The 23,374-nt window shown below is 41.7% G+C and overlaps 1 protein-coding gene and 1 non-coding gene across 2 annotated transcripts; one reads left to right on the forward strand and one right to left on the reverse strand.

Annotated features, from left to right (window-relative positions):
* The first annotated feature begins 15,276 nt into the window (after positions 1–15,276).
* On the forward strand, positions 15,277–16,224 carry LOC123252067 (olfactory receptor 10V1). The gene has a single exon (XM_044681433.1). The coding sequence runs from the start codon at positions 15,277–15,279 to the stop codon at positions 16,222–16,224; it is 948 nt and encodes a 315-aa protein (XP_044537368.1).
* A 2,763-nt stretch (positions 16,225–18,987) lies between these two features.
* Positions 18,988–19,060, reverse strand: TRNAK-UUU. Its single transcript has one exon. It is a non-coding gene; the product is annotated as a tRNA-Lys (tRNA).
* Between the last annotated feature and the right edge of the window lie 4,314 nt (positions 19,061–23,374).

The raw sequence follows: 23,374 nt of genomic DNA on the forward strand, positions 1-23,374 counted from the left end.
AGCATAAACAATCTCCATGATCCACATTAGCATGACAGCAGTTAAATAAGAGTAATCTGGGAACAGTATCTTATACACCAATATTTCAGAAAAATTCCCAGTCACTTTGACAATACAAAGTGTCTAAGAGAAAATAAATCTTTGCCAAGATTCTATTAGGCTTATTTGCTTGCTTGACAGTTCCTCTAGCAGTCACTGTCAGAATTCTACTCAGCAGCTGGCAAAATTCTACTGAGTTGCTGAGTTGAGTGACAGATCCAGCAAAGTTCTAAGCTATTGGGACCCCTTCCAAACTGCTGCTAAGAGGCTTCAGAGTTTCCCTCAGGCCTTTACAGAAACCCCAATACATACAGTAAGTTTACAAACAAAACCTATGATTTTCCCAGGTTCAGACTTTCTGACTTTGCCAAACTGTATTAGGGTGGTTTTAGGAATGGGATAACATGGGATAAATTAACTACTTTGGGAGAATAACAGAGATTTACCCTGTGGGTGAAAGGACAGGCTCGCCCAGGCATAGCCTGGTCAAGGACCAACGCACAGACCACACTCAGTCATAGATTAGGAAAAGATCTCTGAAAGTTGTAATTTATTCCTTAATAGAGGTTTGGTGGGAAAAGGGAATTACTACCACTCTATTTCTAGCTAAGCACCTAAAACCTAAGCCTTTGCGAGAAGGGTCTTCTTAGAATCTGATGATCTACTCTAATTCCTTCACTTCTCTCATTTAAAATTCCAGAACTGTAAATGCTATCTACCTTCCACTAACCAAAAACTGTTTTGATAGTTACTTGAGGTATTGGTCTGTGGCAGATTAGGCAGGGACTCAAGGGAAAGATCTCAAGTCCAGATGGACTCAGATCTCCCACTCACTGACAGCTGCAGATGACTGGATGTCATCTAGCTTCAGGTTCAAAGATCTTCTCCAAAGGGAAATACAGGTCTCAACAGCAAGAATAGGTACTGGAACTCCACTAGGTGTTTTGGCAGCAAAGCCTTCCAGATGCTTGCAATCATTAAACCCCAGAAAGACTAGCTGCTCCTCAGTTTTTCAACTCAGTCCTCTTTTCAGCATTTCAGAATCTCTCTCATTTAGTCTCATGCCTCTGCTCTCTGCAAACCATCATTTCTTATCTCTTCCTTATAACAGCTCAGAGCCAGAAATTAGAGTTTGAATTTCCTTTCTGTCACCTAGTACCTGTGTGTATTACCTACTACCTGTGTGACCAAGGCTCTGTTTTCCCTATTGACTATAGGAGAGGGCTGAACTGTATAGATAGTCTTTAAATGTCTCTTGGAATTCTGACAATTGATGAGCTGACAAAATGGGAAACATGTCTCCATTGAAATGGTTAATTAACTTCAGTAAGCAGAAACTGCAAAATGTTTTTCAGATAATAATAACCTTATTTCCTTTCATCTCTCCCTGTGCCTCACCTCTACTAAAAACTACTGTTCATCTTCACCTGGATCCCTCGATACTCTTCGTTGGCACTAGAAAAGAATACCTTGACCCCCTTTAGGTGGTACCCTTAGAATTTTTTTAGAAATCTGGTAAATTTTGGTAAAAATTTTGGTAAAAATTTGGTCTTTGGTAAGGATAGGTCAAGTGGGGTTCAGTTCTTTGTTTATCTAGCAACAAATATTCTCTTAGGTAATGGAGTCAGTCAGGTGGCACTATGTGGACTCATAATGGTAAGGAGGGGGATGAGAAACTCCTGGCAATCAGAAGACGTACTTCTTGCCCTGATTGAGTTCTGAGTCCTCCAGAGAGGCTCTGGAAAGGAACCTCACAAAGAGCATAAATTGACAGATGAAACAGGTAGTTGGTCTTTTTCCTGGAACCAGGGATTCAGGAAGGTATGTGGTCTGGCTCTGGTCTAGTTCAGCCTGCTCCCAGAGAAGGTAGTTGGCTGGCCCTATGTCTGGTGCTTTTCTCTCTTTCTCTGGCTTGCTTTTAGTTATTTAATAAATAATTATAAAACAAGACAGAGTCTCCAGAGAATTTCTACTATAATAATCTCCTTCTTTCTTCTGATACTACCACTGCCCTAATATAGGTTTCATTATTTCACACCAAATTATTGAAATAGCCCAATGGTTGGTCTTTCTGCCTCAAGTTTCTCCCCTCTCCAGTCCATTCTCCACTCAACTATCAAATTGATCTTCCTAAAGGATAGGTCTGACCAAGTCATTGCCTATACTCAATAACTCCAGTGGTTCCCTATTATTTTCAAGATCAAATATAAAATTTTCTGTTTGACTTTCAAAGCCCTTCATCAGCTAAACCTCCCCTCACCTTTCCACTCTTGTTACACTTCTACTTCCCAGTTCTTTTGGGCAGTGCAGTGGTTCCCAAACTTTTTTGGCATGCTGCCCCCTTTCCAGAAAAAATATTACTTAACCCCCTGGAAATTAATTTTTAAAAATTTTAATAGCAATTAATAGGAAAGATAAATGCACCTGTGGCCATCACCGCCCTCCTGGATTGCTGCAGCACCCATCAGGGGGCAGTAGCGCCCACTTTGGGAATCACTGGGGTAGTGAATCAGAGTTTCCAGGAGGGATTCTATTCCATTCAAGAAATTTAGAAAAATTGTGGTACCTGCCCTCAAGATATATCCTTCCAATAGTCAAAGGATGTGACACCAGCGTTGACTTCCATAATACATGATCACAGGGCTTCTATGAAGTCTGGAGAAAAACAATAATGACATTTTCACCATCTCCTCTCCATACTCCCATCCCGTCCCTTTATTTAAAGCTAGACCTATGATTTCATCAGTGACAAAGATTCCAGAAATGGAAACTGCTATCAACCAGGAAATTCATTTTCTCAGTCCTCACCCTAAAAAGGAAGAGGTTAGTGTCAAAGATACTTTCTGTTCTTGCTCACTTCTTTCCTGAATCTGGAACAGCTATCATGTGTCTGCATCTCTGTCTCTTTCTTTTTCTCTTTGTCTCCGTATCTGTCCCTGTCTGCATTGTTCTCCTCTCCTCTCTCTCAGAGCACTTGTGAGGGGTGGCAGATCTCTTCTCTCACCTTGACAAAAATGGTGACTGTTTGCATATGGCTGCTAATTTGGTTACTTGTACACATGAACACAAGTTGGTATACTAGCCGTATCTTCTGCTTTGTATTACTTAGACAAAGCATAAGTGATTGAACTGTGAACTGAGGTGGTTTTTTTAACCTCTGAGCCCAATTTTTGAGTTGAGAGGTCAGGAGTTCCTGGATTCCTCATTTGTATTGTTTCATATATATGATCTCATTTGATAAATCACAACAAAGGGTTGCTACTGACAGGGAGCAAATGGCGGGTGGGGGGGGGTGTGTGTGTGTCAAACAAGGCCTTAAGGGGTAAGAAAGGAGGTGATATTTGAATTTTACTTGAAAGGATGGGTAGGATCATACATTTATAGCTGTAAGATGAGAAGTCATCTAGCTCAATCTCTCCATTTTAAAGATGAAGAACCTGAAACCTAGAGGGTCAGGATTCAAATCCAAGTCCTCTGACTCCAAATCCGGTTTGTTTTCTTTTATGCTATATAGGAATTCAATAGACGGGAAACTGGAGGGAAAGTATAGCAGATAACTTTACAAAACATAAATTTCTTATCCTATTGTTGTTGTTGTTTAGTCATTTAAGTCATGTCCAACTCTTTTGAAACCATTTGGGCCATTCTTGGCAAAGATAATGGAGTGGTTTGCCATTTCTTTCTCCAGTTCATCATATAGCTTATTTTATAGATAAGGAAACTGAGGCAAACAGGGTTAAATGACTTGACAAGTGTTATAGGGATTTTAGCTAGCAGAGAGCAGATTGATTGGCAGGGAGGCAGTTTCCAAAACTCTGGAAGCCTGGCAGAGTTTCAGTTAGACTCTCATTGAGTCCCTGTATGGAGAGAGTTGGACTCTCACTAATTCCCTGTATTGAGAGAGCTATTTTTCCTTTGGTGTGGATCCTGATTGAATTAGAGATCATCTACAATCAAGAGACCCTGTGAAGGACTTTGGCTGAGTTGAGGTTTAGGCTCAGTGGTGGACACTGGGATCAAATCCTCACTCCTTCTCCTTGATTGGATTTAACAGCAGACCATCAAGACTTCAGTGACACAGCTGTGAAGATCATCTAGCTCTTGGACTCATATGTGAGATACCCCATCCTATACAGAGGTATCCAGTTCCTGGATTGATTAGAGTTAAGGCAGTTTTTTGCGTAGATTTCTCCCTCCTGGACTTTGAGAAGAGACCCTTAGTAACTTAGGTATACTTTACCCATTCCCTTCACTCCCTGTCCCAGTGTTTTATTAAATCTTTAAAATATATACTCTCTTTGTAAATTCCTTTTCCAAATACCCTGATTGACACCTAAAGGATCCACAGTGTTTAATGCTAGCAGATTCCCTGGTGTTACCCATTTAACTGTGTTACGATTAAAAATGATAAAGACTGATATAAATGTAGAAATTAGTATTTTAATTAAAGCCATGGCCAAGCTGGTAAATCATTAGACCACGCACTGGTAAGAATTCAAACTGCCTCTGCCATTTTACCTTTTGTACCTTCCCGCATCTGCTAGTTCAGAGAGAGAGCTTACTTTTGGATTCTCCTCCCATTTAAATTGTTCTATGCGTGGGGACGCCTGTATCCCCACGCCCAAAGAACCAGAACCAGAAACCCGTTGGACCACGGGAAATGTAGTTTGATAGTTCCCACGTGTCCATAGAAAATATATATATATATATATACTTTTAAATGGCGTCTCCCAAATTCCAATTATACAACTGTCTTCTATACCCATCACAATAAACCCCACTGACCATTATTCATTCTCCCAGTTTTTATTTATTCTTCTAGTGAAAAATACATTCTTTCACAAGGGACATACGGCTAGTAAGTATCTGCAGTCAGATTTGAACTCTGGAAGATGAGTCCACCATGTGCCACCTAGCTACCCTTAACCTCTTGTACATCTTAGCTTAACTTAAAGAGAAACTTTCCCCCATTCATTTTTCTTCAGTGCTCTCTGTGTGTTTTTTTAAATTAGATCTAAATGTCCAAGATGGGCGCTGACACTAGCTATAATAGAATACAAAGATGTTCAAAGGTGAAATCCATAAACACATGAATAAAAAAGCATTAATTGAGGCTTTTACTATGTACGAGGCACAGTAATAAGTGCCAGTGGGAATACAAATACAAGCAGGCAAGACAGTCACTGCCCTCTGTAAGCTTATATTCTAATTGGGGCAGATGACAAAGAGAGGGGAGCATTTTAGGAACTGGAAGACAGAGAGAATGATGACTGGAGTCAGCAGGCAATTGATTCATGTGACCTTGATAGGGAAGGTAATGTTCATTTGATTTATGTTCACAGAGATAGAGATGGAAAATACAGAGAATGATAAAGGTAAAACGTTCCCCACTCTGAGCCAAGGACACCATGGTGGGTCCATCAGTTCCAGAGAGGGGTGGAGGTTAGAGAACAGGTGGCATGGCATGGAGATGGCATCTAGCCCAGTTTCTATTTTTTTTATCCTCATTTCATAGAAAAGAAAATGGAGACTCCAAAAGCTTCATAGTGATTGGACCAGGCTACTTTGTAAGTAGCAGAGCTGGAACTCTAACTCAGGTCTTCTCAATCTAAATCCAGTGAGTGTTTTTTTCTTTATACTATGGGAGTCAGTTCTCAAAGTGTCGTCTCTATGATTAAATCCCAAGAGAAGCCAACTTTATTGCATGGCTTTTTTTTGGGGTCCCGGATGACCTCACCACTGGCCCCATTATATCAATTCCCCAAAAAAGATATCTCTGGCAGCTGAGTAGACAGAACAATTCTGATGTAATTCTCATACCCAGCCCAGAGTGCTCTGACAGGTTTATCAGAATTGCTTCATGGATTGGTGGTGATTGTCCAAATGGACACTCTGAACCTCAGGCATCACAGATCTATTTTATCCCTTTGACTGAATCTTTGGGGAAGCCTATGGTGAAAAACTGGAAGCCTATGAAGATGGGAGCAGGTTTTGGTTAAAGATACAGGAGAAATAAAGTCCAGAGAAGAAGAATCAAATGGTGTGAAGCTGGGGATTAGGTGGCCACATTCCCACTGGCTGAAGGACTGCCCCAAGTCACTTTACTGAGATATCAAGTGATATAAATCTGTAGGGGTTAACTGGGTAGACCAGGCTCCCTCTGAGGACCACAAGAAATGTAAATCTGGCTAGGGTTAATTGGGTAGACAAAGGTCCCTCTGAGGACCACATGAAGAGATGTAAATCTGGCAAGAGTTAACTGGGCAGACCAGGGTCCCTTTGAGGATCCAAGTGCCATGAGATCAGACTCTGGAGTTCTCTAGAGGTAGGTAAAGGATTGAGGCCAGACTGAGATGGCTAGAAGTCCCCTCAAGCCCATTAGAAGGTAAGAGATAAGTCTCCTTATCACAGATTTCTGCCAATCAGAATCCTCCCAAACCAGTGGCCCCAGAAGAACAAAATCTTTCCCCATTTGAGTGCCTGTCCCCACTGTTACTGACATCTTCCCCACCTTATTTATATTGAGGTAAAAGTCAGTGAAGCCTTGAAAGTGTAAAGAAGTCAGGAGAAGGCAACCTGAAGCTCAAGCACCAACCCATGGAAGCAGGAGGGAGAACTTGTTCCTAGTGGAAGGAGAAGTGGATTTCAAGTAACAGAAGTCTTGTCAAGTAACGTTGCCTCTTTAGTTTACAACCTCTGTGACTCTGGCAAGTAACTTAAGTCCTCTTTACTTCAGGTTCCTTCTACATAAAGAGGATCCACTCTAAGAACTTGTCCAGACCTGAAATTCTGTTCTTTCTTTCTTTTTTTAAAAAAAAACTCTTTACCTTCCACCTTAGAATCAATCCAGAGTATTGGTTCCAAGGCAGAAGAATGGTAAAGGCTAGTCAATTGGAGTTAAGTGACTCTCACAGGGTCACCCCCTTATAAATATCTGAGGTCAGATTTGAACCCCAAGACCTCCTCCTTCTAGGTGTGGCTCTTGATCCACTGAGCCACCTAGCTGCCCCTGGGCTTTCTTATATGTATTTGAGTCCTGCTTCTTTCTCTTCTTTTTTAAGCACTAGTGAGCTAAATGCTGGTGCTTCCCCTCTAAGTTTATGTCCAGTTTATTCTGTCTATATTTTGCTTGTACATAGTTGTTAGCATGTTGTCTCCCCCAGTCTCCCTGGTTGGCCCTGGCTGGATTGGCATTTTTGGATGTGCTCCTCAGAGGGACCCTGTTCTACTGAATCAACCCCTGCCAGATGTGAGTTCCTTGAAGAAAGAGATGTTTGTTTGTTTGTTTTGGTGGTGGTGGGGAGTGTTCTTGGTATCCCCAGTGCTAAACACAATACCTGGCACACAGAAGGAGCTTAATAAATGCTTGTGGACATGACTGGATTTCTCCCTTCTCAGCCCCCTCAATCCCATCAATTAATGAACAAATATTTTCAAAGCACCAACTATGTGCCAAGAACTGTCCTGGGTGCTGGGTACAAGTACAAAGAAGGAAACAGTCCCTACTCCTAAGGAGTTTAACCATCATCTGTCCCTCTGATTTTTCATTTAAAGCATGAGGATCCCTGAAAGTCAGAAGCAGCCTGGGATGCTCCCTTGTAGGTTGTACCCAGACTCAATCTGTAGGTCAATGAATCAAACCCATAATGCTTAACTTTGCTGTCTACCCTCTTGCTATGACTGTGCACGGAGACCCAGGTAAGTCTTTTTCTCTCCAACAAAGGAAGAACCCCACAGGCAACCTTGTTATGGTGAATATTCAGACATTAAAATGGATACCTGCTCATGCAGGCATTTTGCACAATTTCCCTCTAAAGCACATGGAGGTGCTGGGCTGGGAGGGTTTGCATTTGAGTCATCCCATCAGACTTTGGGAACTAAACCCATTCAGACTTCAGGGTCCACATAAGAATCCCCCTTTTGCTCTATGACTCAAATCTCTAAACTCCTTCACTGTTTTTGAGATCTTCCTCTTGTCTCAGGAGAGAGATTTTTCTGCTTTCTATAAAAGTTCTTTCCTGGTACTACCCCAACCTCAGATTTCTGATCCTTTCCAACTCTTAGCCATCCAGTTGGCAAATTATAGTCACAGAGCTTGAAGGAACTGGAATGGCTACTTATTCCAATTCCTTTTTAATTTGCAGATGAGGAAACTGAGACTCTCCTCAGGCTAAGTGATTTACTCAAAGTCATACTAGTGATAAATAGGAGAGTCAGAATTTGAACTCCTTGGCTGATTCTAAAGTCAACATGATTGGGCAGCTGGGTAACTCAGTGGATGGAGAGCCTGGCCTAGAGACTGAAGGTCCTAGGTTCAAATCTGGCCTCAGACACTTCCCAGCTGTGTGACCCTGGGCAAGTCACTTGACCCCCATTGCCCACCCTTACCACTCTTCCACCTAGGAGCCAATACGCAGAAATTAAGGGTTAAAAAAAAAATAAAGTCAACATGATTTCTATGGCACCAAATCTGTTTCTCTTATGAAAAATCTTAATTAAAAATAGTGATGATGATCATGATAAGATATACACTTCTCAGTGGGGATCCCTTCCTTCATGCAAAGTGCTGTGGCAGACTCTTTTTTCCCTCCTTCCCAGTCATAGTTCCCAGAAGCTTTCCATCAGGGTAACTTGAGACATTTTGAAAACATCATCTAAGAACAACAATGAGAGGGATAACAATCATATGTATTCATTTCTGGGGCACTCTAAGGTTGAGAAAGTGCTTTCCTTACCACAACCCAGTGTGATAGGTAGTATAAGTGTTATTTTTCCCATTTCACAGATGAGGAAATTAAGGTGCTGAGAAGTGAAATGACTTGTCCACTTTCCCCTAGCTAGGAAGTGTCTGAGTTAGCATTTGGGCCCAAGGACTTCTTGTGAAAACCTACGTGTCTACAGGAAAATTAAGCTGAGAACTGAGTGTCTTTGGAGCCTTCCAAGTAAACATGGTCTCATGGGGGCAATCGGCTCATTTGACAAAGAACTGGATGTGTTCTTGGCTACCACTGAGGAAATTAGCTGGGATGGGAGAGGTTGTTGATTGTTGTAGAATAACTAGGAAAGAACTTGTCAAAGGTGGCCGTAAATGCAAGGAAAGTGTATGCTTGTTCTTTAGTGGTATCTAACCCCAACTGGGATTTTCTTGGCAAAGATATTGAAGTAGTTTCCCGTTTTCTTCTCCAGCTCATTTTAAAGAAAAGGAAACTGAGGCAAATAAAGTTAAGCGACTTGCCCAGGAAACACAGCTAGTGTCTCAGGCTGGATTTTATCTCAAGAAAATGTGTCTTCCTAAACCCTGATTGACCCACTGTACCACTTGTCTGCATGGAAGAATGTATAAACTGCTTCTTCCTTTCTGAGCCACATGTTTCATGGCTAACATCTACCAGATATCTGAACAGATCTAAATGATAAACAAACAAACAAAAATCAGTGCTCTATTTACAGTTGGTGGCCCAAATCAACGGGCTAAGTCACACCCAAGAATCTTTCTGGCCATTAGACTCAAGCAAAAAATGAGTATAAAAACAGGCTCGACAAAGTTGTAAGATATTAAGACAAATCCACTAAAAAAACAACAACATGTATATTTCTACTTCCTACAAAGCCAATAAAACTTTATTTTACAAAAGAAATCCCTTTTGTAGCAACCATAAAGAAATCAAGAATCTGAGAAACAACTTAGATAGCTACGTATCAATAAGACAATGTTCAGCACCCAATCAAGCAATCAATCCAACAATAAACACTTATCAAGCTTCGCTAAGGGTTGGGGGAAAAAAGATATTTTGTCTGATGATTTCAACCGAATTTTAAAATCCTGCAAACATTTACTAAGAGCCTGCTATGTGGGAGGTGTTTGGCATCCTGTAGACAAAGAGTTAAGAAAAATACAGCCCTTTCCTTCAAAAACTTTGTCTATTTCTCTGCTAAGAGGGAAAGCATTTTATGAAATCGAACATGCTTAGTGCTTCCCGTCATGGCCAAACCAGATCTTTTGTTTTGATTTTTTTTTACTCTTTCTTTTCAGGACCTGGCAAGACTATAGTTAGGTCTCCACAGAATAAATTAATTTCAATTAATTTGCTTTTAAGAGTGAAACCTACTTTCCTATCAATTTCTTTATTTAAAAAAAAAAAGAAGGTATGTCTCCTGCTATCCTGGATGGAATAGAAAAAAAATGTCAAGTAATTGATATGCAAATCTAAAGTGATTTTCCTAAAGTTGAACAACGTCACTCCCATGCTTAACAAACTCCTGTGGCTCCCTATTTCCTTAAGGATACAAGATAAAATTATAAGATCAGAAGATCATAGATGTAGGGCTGAAAGGCATCTTGGAAGCCTTTGAGTTCAATCATTTTACAGATGAAGACACAAAGGCAGAAAGTGGTTTAATGACTTGCCCAGGGTTTCTCAGCAAGTAAGTGTCTCTTTTGCATGGAATTTAAAGCCTTTTATTATCCAGCCCCTTTTCAACTTTACTATATGACACTCCAGCATTATAATGATCATATTCTTTAGTCTAGCTAGGCTTTTTTTTTTTTTAAAGTCATGTGCTCTGTTTTTATTGTTACTCCCCAGGCACAGGAGGGCTGGCAGGGTGATGGGCTCCCAGCCTGGCTACCAGCCCAAGAATACATTCTGACTCTCTCTTCTCTCTTTTTCTTGTTCTCCTTCACCCACGACACTCCATTTTCCTTTTCTCTTCTTTTTACTGGCTCTCTTCTGGGCCTGGAATGTTCTCCCTCATCACCTCTGCTTCTCAGAATTCCTTGTTTCCTTCCAAATCAGGTTCCCAAGTCACCTTCTCCATGAAGCCTTTTTTGATTTGCTTCAGATGCTAGTACCGTCTCCCTCAAGTAACCTTAGACTTATTTTGTGCGTGTAAGTGTATATGTGCACCACATATATGTACACATGTCCACACATATATGTGCATGCATGTACACTCAAGTACATAACAAACATTATTATTACCATCAGGCTCAGATAATGTGAATTGGCTTCCTCCCTTTCTTTCTTTTTTTTTAAACCTTAACTTCTGTGTATTGGCTCCTAGGCAGAAGATTGGTAAGGGTGGGCAATGGGGGTCAAGTGACTTGCCCAGGGTCACACAGCTGGGAAGTGTCTGAGGCCATACTTGAACCCAGGACCTCCAGTCTCTAGGCCTGACTCTCAATCCACTGAGCTACCCAGCTGCCCCCCCTTTATTTCTTTTGTATTTAGGGGGTGGTTCTCTGGGGAAGGAATGTATTTGGAAATAAAAGTGATACCAATACCATATTAATATCAATAATTTAAGAAAGTTGGGCCTGTTCTTTTCATTATTCTTTTAGAAGGATCTGTGACCAGAAGTCTGAAAGCCACAAACGTGAGATTAGAGGCTTCCCAAGCGTGAAAGACTTGTCCCGTGGTCCATGGAAGGAGAACAGGGGAGATGGCAAAATGTTCTGGAAGTAACGGAGAAGCTTGAAACATGATCTAACAGCAGCTCTAGAGCAAATCATGAAGTCAGGAGCACCCCGTGTTCAATTTCTTTGCCCCAGACCGACTCTGAGACTCTGGGTGAGTTATTCAGCCTTCACGCCTCCGAGTAATTTTCTCTGAGATGAAGTTGCAGATGGGTTGTCCATCTGCATCTGTGGAGGGAATCTCTGTATTACTCACAAAAATGAAATCAAAGGGTGTGTAAGCAACCTAGAGTGCTGGGATTGTTTCATTTTTGACTTTTTATTTCCACACCCAGCTTAGTTTCCAACACAGAGTAGGCTTAAAAAACAAATAACCTTACCTTCATCTTAGAATCAATTCTAAATATTGGTTCCAAGGAAGAAAAGTGGCAAGAGTTAGGCAACTGAGGCTAAGGGAAGTCTTCAGAATCACATAGCTAGGAAGTATCTCAGGTCACATTTGAACCCAAGACCTCCTCAGCAGGCTTAAAAAAAACCCCGACACAACAAAAAATCCCTGTCCAAAAATTTTTTGTCTATACTGAGTAGTAGTTCCAAGACAGAAGAGTGGTAAGAACAAGGCAATAGGAGTTAAGTGACTTGCCCAGGGTCACACAGAAAGTATCTAAAGCCAGATTTGAACCCAGGACTTCCCGTCTCTAGGCCTGGCTCTCAATCCACTGAGCCACCCAGCTGCCCCAGCCCAACCTTGTTCCCATAGTCATTGAATAGATGCTTAAAGGTATTGATAATATAAGTAAGATCTATGACGCTGGGACCTGAAAATCACCCATTCAGCCTAGACCTTTGACATAATTATTGCTGGTAATCCTGAGTTTTATTACTGCCTTTTGTTTCTCTACCATAGTTCCTTTTTCCTGACCTGATCTATCTCCCTCCCCACTCCCTGGTAAACCCCACTTGTCATAAGGAACATTTAAATGAGGCCACGCTTCCCAGCAGCCACGGTCAACAGTGCATGTTACATCCCCTGTCTATAGTCTTTGTTTCTCTCCTGAGAGGAGGAAGGCGTGTTTTCTCGTCATTTCCCAGTGTTCCAGGTTGTTCATTGCAGTCCATTCGAATTTGGCTGATTTTTAGTGTTATTTCTTTTTTTAAAATTTTTTTAAAAATTTTTTATTTTTTAAACCCTTAACTTCTGTGTATTGGCTCCTAGGTGGAAGAGTGGTAAGGGTGGGCCATGGGGGTCAAGTGACTTGCCCAGGGTCACACAGCTGGGAAGTGTCTGAGGCCGGATTTGAACCCAGGACCTCCTGTCTCTAGGCCTCCCTCACAATTTACTGAGCCACCCAGCTGCCCATAGTGTTATTTCTTAAGAGTTATTTCCATCACTGTAGTCACTATATCATGCTTTCCTGGTTGTGTGGTCCTTACTTTGTGAAGAGATTAAAATTAATATACCAAAATACTAAATATTATATTTATAAATATTTTATTAATAATAAAATAACAAAGAGACTAACTGAAAGGTTACTAACCAACCTGCTCCCAGGAACAAAAGAGCAAAAGAAGGAGTAGTTACAGCCAAATATAAAGCAATAAAGTGACCACGCAAACGTGGAGGCACAGGAGAGATTAAAGGGAATGTTGGGAAAACTAAGGGACTTATGGGGGGTAAAGTCCAAAGTCCAAAATCTTCATTTATACATTGGCTTTGCTTGATAAATAATTCTTTCAGAATCAAGGTTGGGGGGGATGCAAGAGGAAGGTGGGGTCAGTGGAAAGAATGCTTGTCTGTGAGTCAGGAGAGCTTTTGTTGTTGTTCAGGCAGGAGAGACCTATATTCTAGTCTTGCCTTATACCTACTAACTGTGTGAATTTAGGCAAGTCATTTAACTCGAGCCTCATTTTCCTCAACTGTAAAATGTGGAGAGCACTAGCTATGGCTCCTTCATCAGAGGGTTGCCGTAAGGCTCAAATGAAATGATGTAGGTGAAGTGATCTGCCAATTTTAACAAGCATAATCGCTGTCAGCAGTTACAATTATGTTGGTATGCTCATGGCTCAGGGAAAAGAAAAGGCTTGTTGAAACAAATAACTTCCAGTAGGAAACAGGAAGAGATTGTGTCAGATTATTAGAGGGATGCCAGACTATAATCTGGAAAGCCAACCAAAGCAGTTAACATTTCATCCTTTTGGCAATGGGGAGCTATAGATGGTTATATGGTTATGAGGAGCAGAGGACTTCGGTCTCTGCCCAATGTAATGAGAGTTGTGCTTAAGGAACATGAATCTGCATCAGGGTGCAGAAAGAATTGGATGGGAAAGAGGCCAGAAACAGAGAGACCAGTGAGGAGCCATGTGAAACAAGATAGTAAGAAGCAATGAAGGGTTGAATCCAAATGGTGGTGGTCAGAATGCAAAGGAAGGAGAGATACCTTTTTTTTTTTTAATTTAATTTTAAACCCTTAACTTTTGTGTATTGACTTATAGGTGGAAGAGTGGTAAGGGTGGGCAATGGGGGTCAAGTGACTTGCCCAGGGTCACACAGCTGGGAAGTGTCTGAGGCCAGATTTGAACCTAGAGACCTCCTGTCTCTAGGCCTGGCTCTCAATCCACTGAGCTACCCAGCTGCCCCAGGAGAGATACCTTTTGAAGAAAGAATCAATGGATGTTGGTAATTGAGTAGACAGAGGTGACAAAGTAGTGAGATGGGCCAGGTATCTCTTTGGCTTCAAGAAATATTACTCTGTGATTCCCATGCTCAAGCACTGTATCACAAGGGAGATGGATTATAATTAGTATTGTGGAAAGAATATCCATATTGGTGAGGCTGGACACCCATCGCATCACACTTTCCCAGTCTATGTCAATGACTAATCCAGGATGTCCTTTATTTTGAACTTTCCTTAATTTGGGGGTTTCAAATTCATTCATTCATTTGTCCATCCACTCATCCATCCACCCATGTACTCATCCATCTATTCTCTTATTCTTTCGACAAACATTCATTAAGCACCGGGAAGAGTTCTGTGCTGTGTGTAGAGAGAGATGCAAAGTTTAAATCAAATAGAGATGGGGTGGCAGCTGGGTAGCTCAGTGGATTAAGAGCCAGACCTAGAGATGGGAGGTCCTGGGTTCAAATCTGGCCTCAGACACTTCCCAGCTGGGTGACCCTGGGCAAGTCATTTGACCCCCATTGACTTGACTACCCTTACCACTCTTCTGCCTTGGAGCCAATACTCTGCACTGGCTCCAAGACAAAAGGTAAGGGTTAAAAAAAAAAAAGAAAAAAAAAAGAAAAAAAATAGAGATGGGAGGGAAAGGTAGGTATAGTAGAATGAATGCTTGTGAGTCAGTCCTTGCTCTCAGGGTATTTACAGTCTAGTGTGGGTTATGACACAAATATATGTATCTAGAATAAGATGTAATTTTAGAGGGGAGTAGTCTGCCTCCAAATTCATTGAGGTAGGGAGTTTCTGATGAAGAACTCACTGTATCAATGTAGATTGTCTGCTAATCTGTAATTCCTCTTCTCAGACATTTGTCTGGAATCATGAAGATTTTAAATGACTTGCCCAGGGTCATACAACCAAGATATATCAGCGGCAAGCCTTGGCCTCAGGTATTCCTGACTCTGAGGTCATTCCTCTCTCTCCTGGGCCATCCGTCTCTTCCATGCCAACGTCTGTAAAGCAAATTTGTGTTATTCTACCGAGGTGGGGACGTTAAGGGTTCTAGAAAATGATTTCGCCTTCAACGAGGCTCTTCTGAAATGCCGATATCTTCATTTCTTTTAATAGGTCCAATGAACGGTTTTCATGGAAGAGACCAACCAAACAGAGATGGTCTGGTTCTTCTTCCGCCCGTTCTCGTCTCATTTTCAGGTCCAGATGGTGATTTTCATGGCCTTCTTGGCTATGTATGTGATGAGCCTCAGTGGCAATGCCACCATCGGTCTTGTGGTCCAGGCCAACCACTCCCTTCACACTCCAATGTACTTCTTTCTGGCCAATCTGGCAGTTCTGGAGATTTTCTATACGTCGGCGATCGCACCATTGGCTTTGGCCAACCTCTTGTCTATGGGGAAAACCCCGATTTCTCTCCCTGGCTGTGGCACGCAGATGTTCTTCTTTGTCTTCCTGGGGGGAGCCGACTGTGTGCTGTTGGCCGTCATGGCCTATGACCGATTCGTGGCCATCTGCTACCCGCTGAGGTACACCCTCATCATGACCCGGCGCTTGTGTGGGCGGCTCATGGCGGGGTCTCTGGTGCTGGGCTTCATGCTGTCCCTGCCCCTGACGGTGCTGATTTTCCGGCTCCCGTTCTGCCACGATAATGAGATTTACCACTTCTACTGTGACATGCCGGCAGTCATGCGCCTGGCCTGCACCGATACGCACACCCACGAGACCGCTCTGTACATCATCAGCTTCATCGTCCTCATGATCCCGCTCGCGCTCATCTCTGTCTCCTACGTCTACATTGTGGCAGCCATCCTGCTCATCAAGTCCGTGGAAGGGCGCCGCCGAGCCTTCTCCACCTGCTCCTCCCACGTCACCGTGGTTCTGCTGCAGTATGGGTGCACCAGCTTCATTTACTTATCTCCCAGCTCCAGCTATTCTCCGGAACTGGGTCGGGTGGTGTCGGTGGTTTACACTTTTATCACGCCAATCTTAAATCCCCTGATCTATAGCATGAGGAACAAGGAACTGAAAGATGCCCTTCGGAGAACTCTGGGGAGGTTGTTGTGGGTGCCGTGTAGATGAATGATGCCCTCGGAAAATGAATCTGAATGAAGGGTGCGTTTGGGGGCAGGAGGAATGGGATGGGAAGCATCACATGCCTGGGATACTGAGCAGCTCAGTGATCATGGACAAGTCACTGAAACTCAGGGTCTTCCTCTTCAAAATGATGATGATTTAGATGGCTTCAATCATAGGGTTGTTGTGAGGAAAATGCTTTGTAAACCTTAAAAAAAGGAAGAGGGGCAGCTGGGTAGCTCAGTGGATGGAGAGTCAGACCTAGAGATGGGAGGTCCTGGGTTCAAATCCAGCCTCAGACACTTCCCAGCTGTGTGACCCTGGGCAAGTCACTTGACCCCCATTGCTCACCCTTACCACTCTTCCACCAAGGAGCCAATACACAGAAGTTAAGGGTTTAAAAAAAAAAAAAGGGAGACTTTTTATTAAAGACTACTAGGCTCAGAGCCAGAGACTAGAGTCTGGATTTCCTTTCTGTCACCTTCTACCTTTGTGACCAAGGCTCTGGTTTCCCTAAGACTAAATGAGAGGGCTGGCCTGGATAGATAGTCTTAAATGTCTTAGAATTCTGACAACTGATGAGCTGACAAAATGGTAAACACGTCTCCACTGAAATGGTTAATTAACTTCAATAACCAGAAACTGCAAAACGTTTATCAGATAATAATAACCATGTCTCATTTCATCTCTCCCTGTGCCTCACCTGTACTAAAACTACGACTCCTCTTCACCTGGAACCCTCAATACTCTCCGAGGCCATCATTCCTGTCTGGCTCCACTTTGCTCCTTTCCTAATCTCCGTTTTTTTCCTTTTGAACCCAGAGTCACATCGCTAGATCAGAGATATTCGAGAGGTGATAGACAGATATAGCCGTAACCCACAATCCCCTTTGGTGCCTGAAGGAGAGATTGCTTCTCTTCAGTCTTGGATCTTTGTCTGATTTTCTACCCAGTTTATATGCTTAAGAGTATAGACATGGCCCTACTACTCTCTGCAAAGGTATGTAGATACCTAAGAACATATCTTTCTATGCTACTTGCAAATGATTTGTCTATATTTAAAGTCTACTTGCCCCTTCTTCTCCCCATTTTATTTTTTGAGGGCTTATCCAAGATGGCACTAGAAAAGAAAATCTTGACCCCCTTTGGGGGTACCCTTAGAATTTTTTGAAACCCTCACCTTCCATCTTAGAATCAATATTACACATTGGTTCTAAGGCAGAAGAGTAGTAAGGGATGGGCACAAGGGGTTAAGTGACTTGCCCAAGGTCACACAGCTAAGAAGTGTCTGACGTCAGATTTGAATCCAGAACCTCCCATCTCTATGCCTGACTATCCGCTGAGTGATGTGGTTTGCCCTCATACCCTTAGAGTTTTGAGAGAAAGCCTTACTCTTGGAGACCTAACTCATCAGTGTGACTACGTTGAGACATTAACATTTTATTTTTATTTTTACATGGATTATAAGTGGACTAATCCCACCAACCATTCTGCTCCCTATTCATTTCTCCCTGAATTGTATGTATTTCTGGATAAAATGATGACAACCCAGATGACTGGGTACACAATAAATTTATATCGTCTAATCTCAACTGGGCCCCCACTAGGACAAGATAATCCTTTTACTGCTCCGTAATTGATTCTCTATCTCACTCTCCAGGAGGCTTATTTCAAGCCTTGTCATCTCTGCATGTCTCACCCACTACCTCTCTCCCTGGTAGCCGAGAACCTTATTTCATGTTTTACTGAGTAAATAGAGATCACTCACCATGAGTTTTCTATTTTTCCTTCTTTACATTTAAAAACTCTTTGATGTCAACCTTCATTTTCTTCTCTTTTACTTAGATCTCTAAGGAAGAGGCAACCCTTCTTACCAAAGGCTGACTCTGATCCCCATCCCCTCCTACCTCCTCTAGCAGATATCTGACCCCCCCATAATTATCCCCTTTCTTCTTTCTTTTTTTTACTCATTTCCCTCCCTTCTTTCTTCTCTCTTTCAGTCTCTTCCTATCTACAGGTTCTTTTCCTTCTTTTTTAATTAAAAAAAAATTTTTTTTTAAACCCTTAACTTCTGTGTATTGGCTCCTAGGTGGAAGAGTGGTAAGGGTGGGCAATGGAGGTCAAGTGACTTGTCCAGGGTCACCCAGCTGGGAAGTGTCTGAGGCTGTATTTGAACCTAGGACCTCCCGTCTCTAGGCCTGACTCTCAGTCCACTGAGCTACCCAGCTGCCCCCCAGGTTCTTTCCCTTCTGCCTACAAACACACCCGACTCTCTGACTTTCCTCAAAACAACTCTCATTAGACCCAAAAATCCTCTCAAAGAAGATATAGCTCATCTCTTTCTCAGCTTGACTCCAAGGCGGGAAGAACCCATTGGCTCCCCTTCCGTCATGCTGCCGAATCCCTTGTGATCTAGCTTCTGATATCACCACACAATTTAAATTGTTTTCTTCAAAGTTCTCTTGACTGCCAAATTGGATGGTCTTCCTATTGCTAGAGTCTGGCACCGAGTGGATACTTAATGATGCCCAGGGAACTGGCCGGAGGAGATAAGGACACAGCGTGAAAACAACTCTCAGGTAACATCACCAGTGGAAAGGAATCCAACTCGAGTCTCGGAGCCATCTTTCTAAATTACAGAAGTTTCAATTACGAAACCTTTTTCTGAAGATCTCCCTGAGAATAGTTCATTTTTATAATGTTCTTCTTCATTGGTAACTTCTACTCGTTTCCTCCAAGTCCTACAGAATTGTATTTAAAAATGACTTCCGCCTGAACAGGGACTTGAACCCTGGACCCTCAGATTAAAAGTCTGATGCTCTACCGACTGAGCTATCCAGGCTCCTGAGAGGAATAGCATGCAGTAGTCTATTTAGTGTACTCTGATGTGAGATTTAATTTTTCAATTTTTTTTATTTTTAAATAATTTAAAAATTTTTAATTTTTAAGAGAAGCTTTGCGATACATCAGAAGATCATTGAAGTTGGAAAGCAAAGTTCTGAATCGAAGTCATTGTTCGGTTCCTTCTTTTTCTGGCGGGTTGTGTGAGTTTGGGTGGGTCATTTCACTCTCTTTTCCTCGTCAATAAAAATGGATGATGGCTGGAAGATGGATTAAAAATCACAGAAAGAATTAGGTCTCCTCCTAGTGTCAAATTATTCATTGAAGCACCTTCTATGACAGATAGTAACCTGAAACATGGTGAATACTCATTGATTGCATTATGGATGTATAATGAATGCTGTAAAGGAATATTATTGCACTTTAATAAACAATGAATTGGAAGAAATCTGTTCATCATTTCTTACCTGGCAGTGGTGCTCCGTCACAATCGTAAGCCACAACTTGTTTAGCCATTCCCCAGTAGATAGATGACCACCCCCTCGATTTCCAGTTCTTTGCCACCACAAAGAGAGTCGCTATAAATGTTTTAAATCATTCTGGTTCTTTTCCTTTTCCCCTGATCACCCTGGGAAACAGAACTAATAGTGGTATTACCCAGTCAAAGGGGTTACAGTTTTACAACTCCGGGCATAATTCCAGATTGCTCTCCAAAATAATTGGATCAGTTAATAAATTAATTAAAAAATTTAATATCTCCCTCTCTTCCCTGAAAAAGGGAGAAGAGCACAGAACAACATTTTGTGGTTCAGTCATACCTGACTCTTTATGACCCCATCTGGGGTTTTCTTGGCAAAGGGACCACCTGAATGGTTTACCATTTCCTTCTCCAGCCATAGCAAACAGGGTTTAATGACTTGCTCAGGGTCACACAGCTAGTTAGTGTCGGAGACCAGATTTGAACTCAGGAAGATGTTTCCTGACTCCAGACCTGGTACTCTATCCATGGAGCCATCTAATTGCCCCTCGATTAGTTAAATCTAGGTAAAAATTAAAGCCTAATTTAGTTTTTTTTAAATTAAAAATTATTCATTAGGGGACAGCTGGGTAGCTCTGTAGATTGAGAGTCAAGCCTAGAGACTGGAGGTCCTGGGTTCAAATCCGGCCTCAGACACTTCCCAGCTGTGTGACCCTGGGCAAGTCACTTGACCCCCATTACCCACCCTTACTACTCTTCCATCTATAAGTCAATACACAGAAGTTAAGGGTTTAAAAAAAAAAGTAAAAAAAAAAACCAAAAAAAATTATTCATTAATTTGTTGCATTAAAATATCCGGGGAATTCCCTCCCTCCTTCTCTTCCCACCATTAGAGAAGGCATCATTTGATAATATACATATATATGTTTATATATGTAAAACTATATCTTGCTTATTTCTATTCATCAATCCTTTTTCTGGAGATGGATATATACGAATCATCCTTCAAACAATATTTCTGTTGTTATATATAATATTCTCTTGGTTCTGCTCATTTGAGTCTTTAGAATTAAATGTAATTAGATAGTCCCAAGATTCAGTTTTTAAGAAATGATTTTATAATGAACAAGCACTTATTTTCTTTTTCTCCCATTCCTACCATTTTGAAAGAAAAAAAAAAAAGCCAAGCAACAAATAGGCATAGCCAAGCAAGTTGTCCACATCAGAAAACATCTCATCCTGCAACTTGAATCTTTTAAATGTGTTGCAAAATTAGGTGGTGAGAGGATAGATTTAAGGACTTGGAGTCAGGAAGACTCTTAACATAGAATTTTTCCTCAGACACTTTACTAGGTGTGTGATCTTGGGCTAATCTAACTTTAATCTGTGTCTGCCTCAGTTTCCTCATCTAAGAAATGGGGATAGTGATCATTCCATAACTCACATGATTATTGTGAGTATCCATTAAGTTAGCATATGTAAAGCATGTTCCAAATCTTAAAGTGTCATATAAATGCTGGCTGTTAATATTATTGTTTTCTTTTTTTTAAACCCTTACCTTCTGTCTTAGGTTCTATAGGATCCTAAAATAGAAGAGAGGTAAGGGCTAGGCAATTGGGGTTAAGTGACTTTTCCAGGGCCACACAGTGTTTGAAGCCAGATCTGAATCCAGCACCTCCCCTCTGCAGGCTTAGCTCTCTATCTACTGAGCCACCCAGCTACTCCTATTATTGTTATTGTTATTCTTTCATGACATCTCTCTCATTCATCCCCTGCTCTCCACTTACACAACTGTCCCTCACCTTCAGGTCCATATCACCTCCCACCTAGACTATTTCACCAGCCTTTCCAATGATCTCCCTTCCTTCTGTGTCTCCTCATTCCATAGCGACCTCCTCTGGCCATAGTGACATTCTTAAACTATGTGGTCTAACCATGTCTCACAGTGGGGCTGAAGCCCTCCTCTCCCCCAGAATCCCTATTACTTCCAGCATCAAATATGAAATCTATTTGGCTTCCAGAGTCTCTCCCAGCCTGGCCTCTTCCTCCCTTTCCTGTCATTTTACTTTTGCTCCTCTCCATGAAATCTGCAATCTACAGACAGTGGCTTCCTTACAGTGCTTCAAGCACAATATTCCGTTTCTGGTCTTTGGGGTGCTCCCCCTCCTTTTCTCCCCCTCCTGGCTTCCATTAAATGTTGGTTTAAACCCACCTTTTGTAGGACACTTACCTCTTCCTGCACTGTCTCCCCTCTTCCCTCTGAGATCACCTCCCACTTACATCTGTCTTATATTCTAGAGCTTTTGTTTGTCATCTCCTCCATTAGGGGGGAGCTCCTTGAGGGCAGGAATTGTCTTTTTGTCTTTCCTTCTATCATTAGTACTTGCTCAGGGCACACTGGATTTCTAGCAGAAATGAATTGAATGGGGGCAACTAGGAGGCTCAGTGGATTGAGAGCCAGGCTGGGAGATGGGAGGTCCTGGTTTCAAATTTGACTTCAGACTTCCTAGTTGTGTGACCCTGGGCAAGTCACTTAACCCCTATTGCCTAGTCCTTACTGCTCTTCTATTTTGGAAACCAATACACAGTAGTCATTCTAAAGTGGAAGACAAAGTGTTTTTTATTTTTTTTAAAGAAATGAACTGAATGCAAAAGTTTAATTTAAATCCCAGCACTTGCATTTTCCCAGCTCTTTGATGTCAGTGACTTTTTCATTTTTGTCTTCTTATGCACAGTGCCTATGCAATAGACCCTTGAAGGGTCCTAATACATGCTTGTTGAGTTGAATCCAATTTTATATGCTTTCACTCTGTTGTTTAGGGGTGATTGTGCATCATAGGGGGCTTCTATTGGGAGTACCTTGAGTGCTCTTTGAATTTTTTTTTAAACCCTTAACTTCTGTGTATTGGCTCCTTGGTGGTGGAAGAGTGGAAAGGGTGGGCAATGGGGGTCAAGTGACTTGCCCAGGGTCACACAGCTGGGAAGTGTCTGAGGCCAGATTTGAACCTACTCTTTGAATTTTGATACCCAAGGTATCAAAACAAAACTTATCAAGACAATTTTTTAGAAGAAGCAGAAAAAAGACAAAGTGAAAAGTAGGAGATATTTCTAATAATAACTTGGAATGCTGAAAAGTCCTTGATTAACTCTGTATTGCCCTCAAGTGAGATGGTAGTTTATGATAAATTAGTGCCACCATCCCACAAATAAATAGTCCTTTGAAGTGAAGGTTGCCTGGGTTTTAAGCCCAGATCATTTGTATCAGATTCTCCTCATTGGTGGAGAAATGATGACTTGATTGCCTGCATGAGGAGTGGAACTGTCATGAGAGCTTGGGAAAAGACTGTCTTCTTCTTGCTTAAAGAGAGAAGATAAATATGGTTCCAGATTCTCTTTAGGGAGAAATTTGTAGAGAAAGGAATCTCGGAAGACAGGCATGTTCTCCTTGCCTGATTATTGGCTCGCATCACTAGATACTCTGCAAAATTTCTCCCTGGGTGAGATCAGAGATTCTATGGTCTAGTTCCAACTTAGCTTTTCATGCAAGCACACAGTGCCATCCATTATCCTCTGCATCAACACATAAGACTGGTCTCGTGCAAATAACCCAGCTCTCACATGATGTTACTTAAGTGTATCATCGAAAGCAGTAAGTTCCATTTTAGACCAACCCAATTCAAGGGAGAAGGCAATGCAAACAGTCAAATGAACATTCTAAAAACATTGCTTTCACTCTTTATTCCAAAATTTACACTGGCTCCCTATTGTCAACTTTCTTAAGTAACAATTTCTGCCTAATTGGCCTGATTAACCAAGATCTGGCCCATCCTATTTTTC

Source organism: Gracilinanus agilis, chromosome 6, assembly GCF_016433145.1.
Source record: "Gracilinanus agilis isolate LMUSP501 chromosome 6, AgileGrace, whole genome shotgun sequence".
NCBI lineage: Eukaryota > Metazoa > Chordata > Mammalia > Didelphimorphia > Didelphidae > Gracilinanus > Gracilinanus agilis.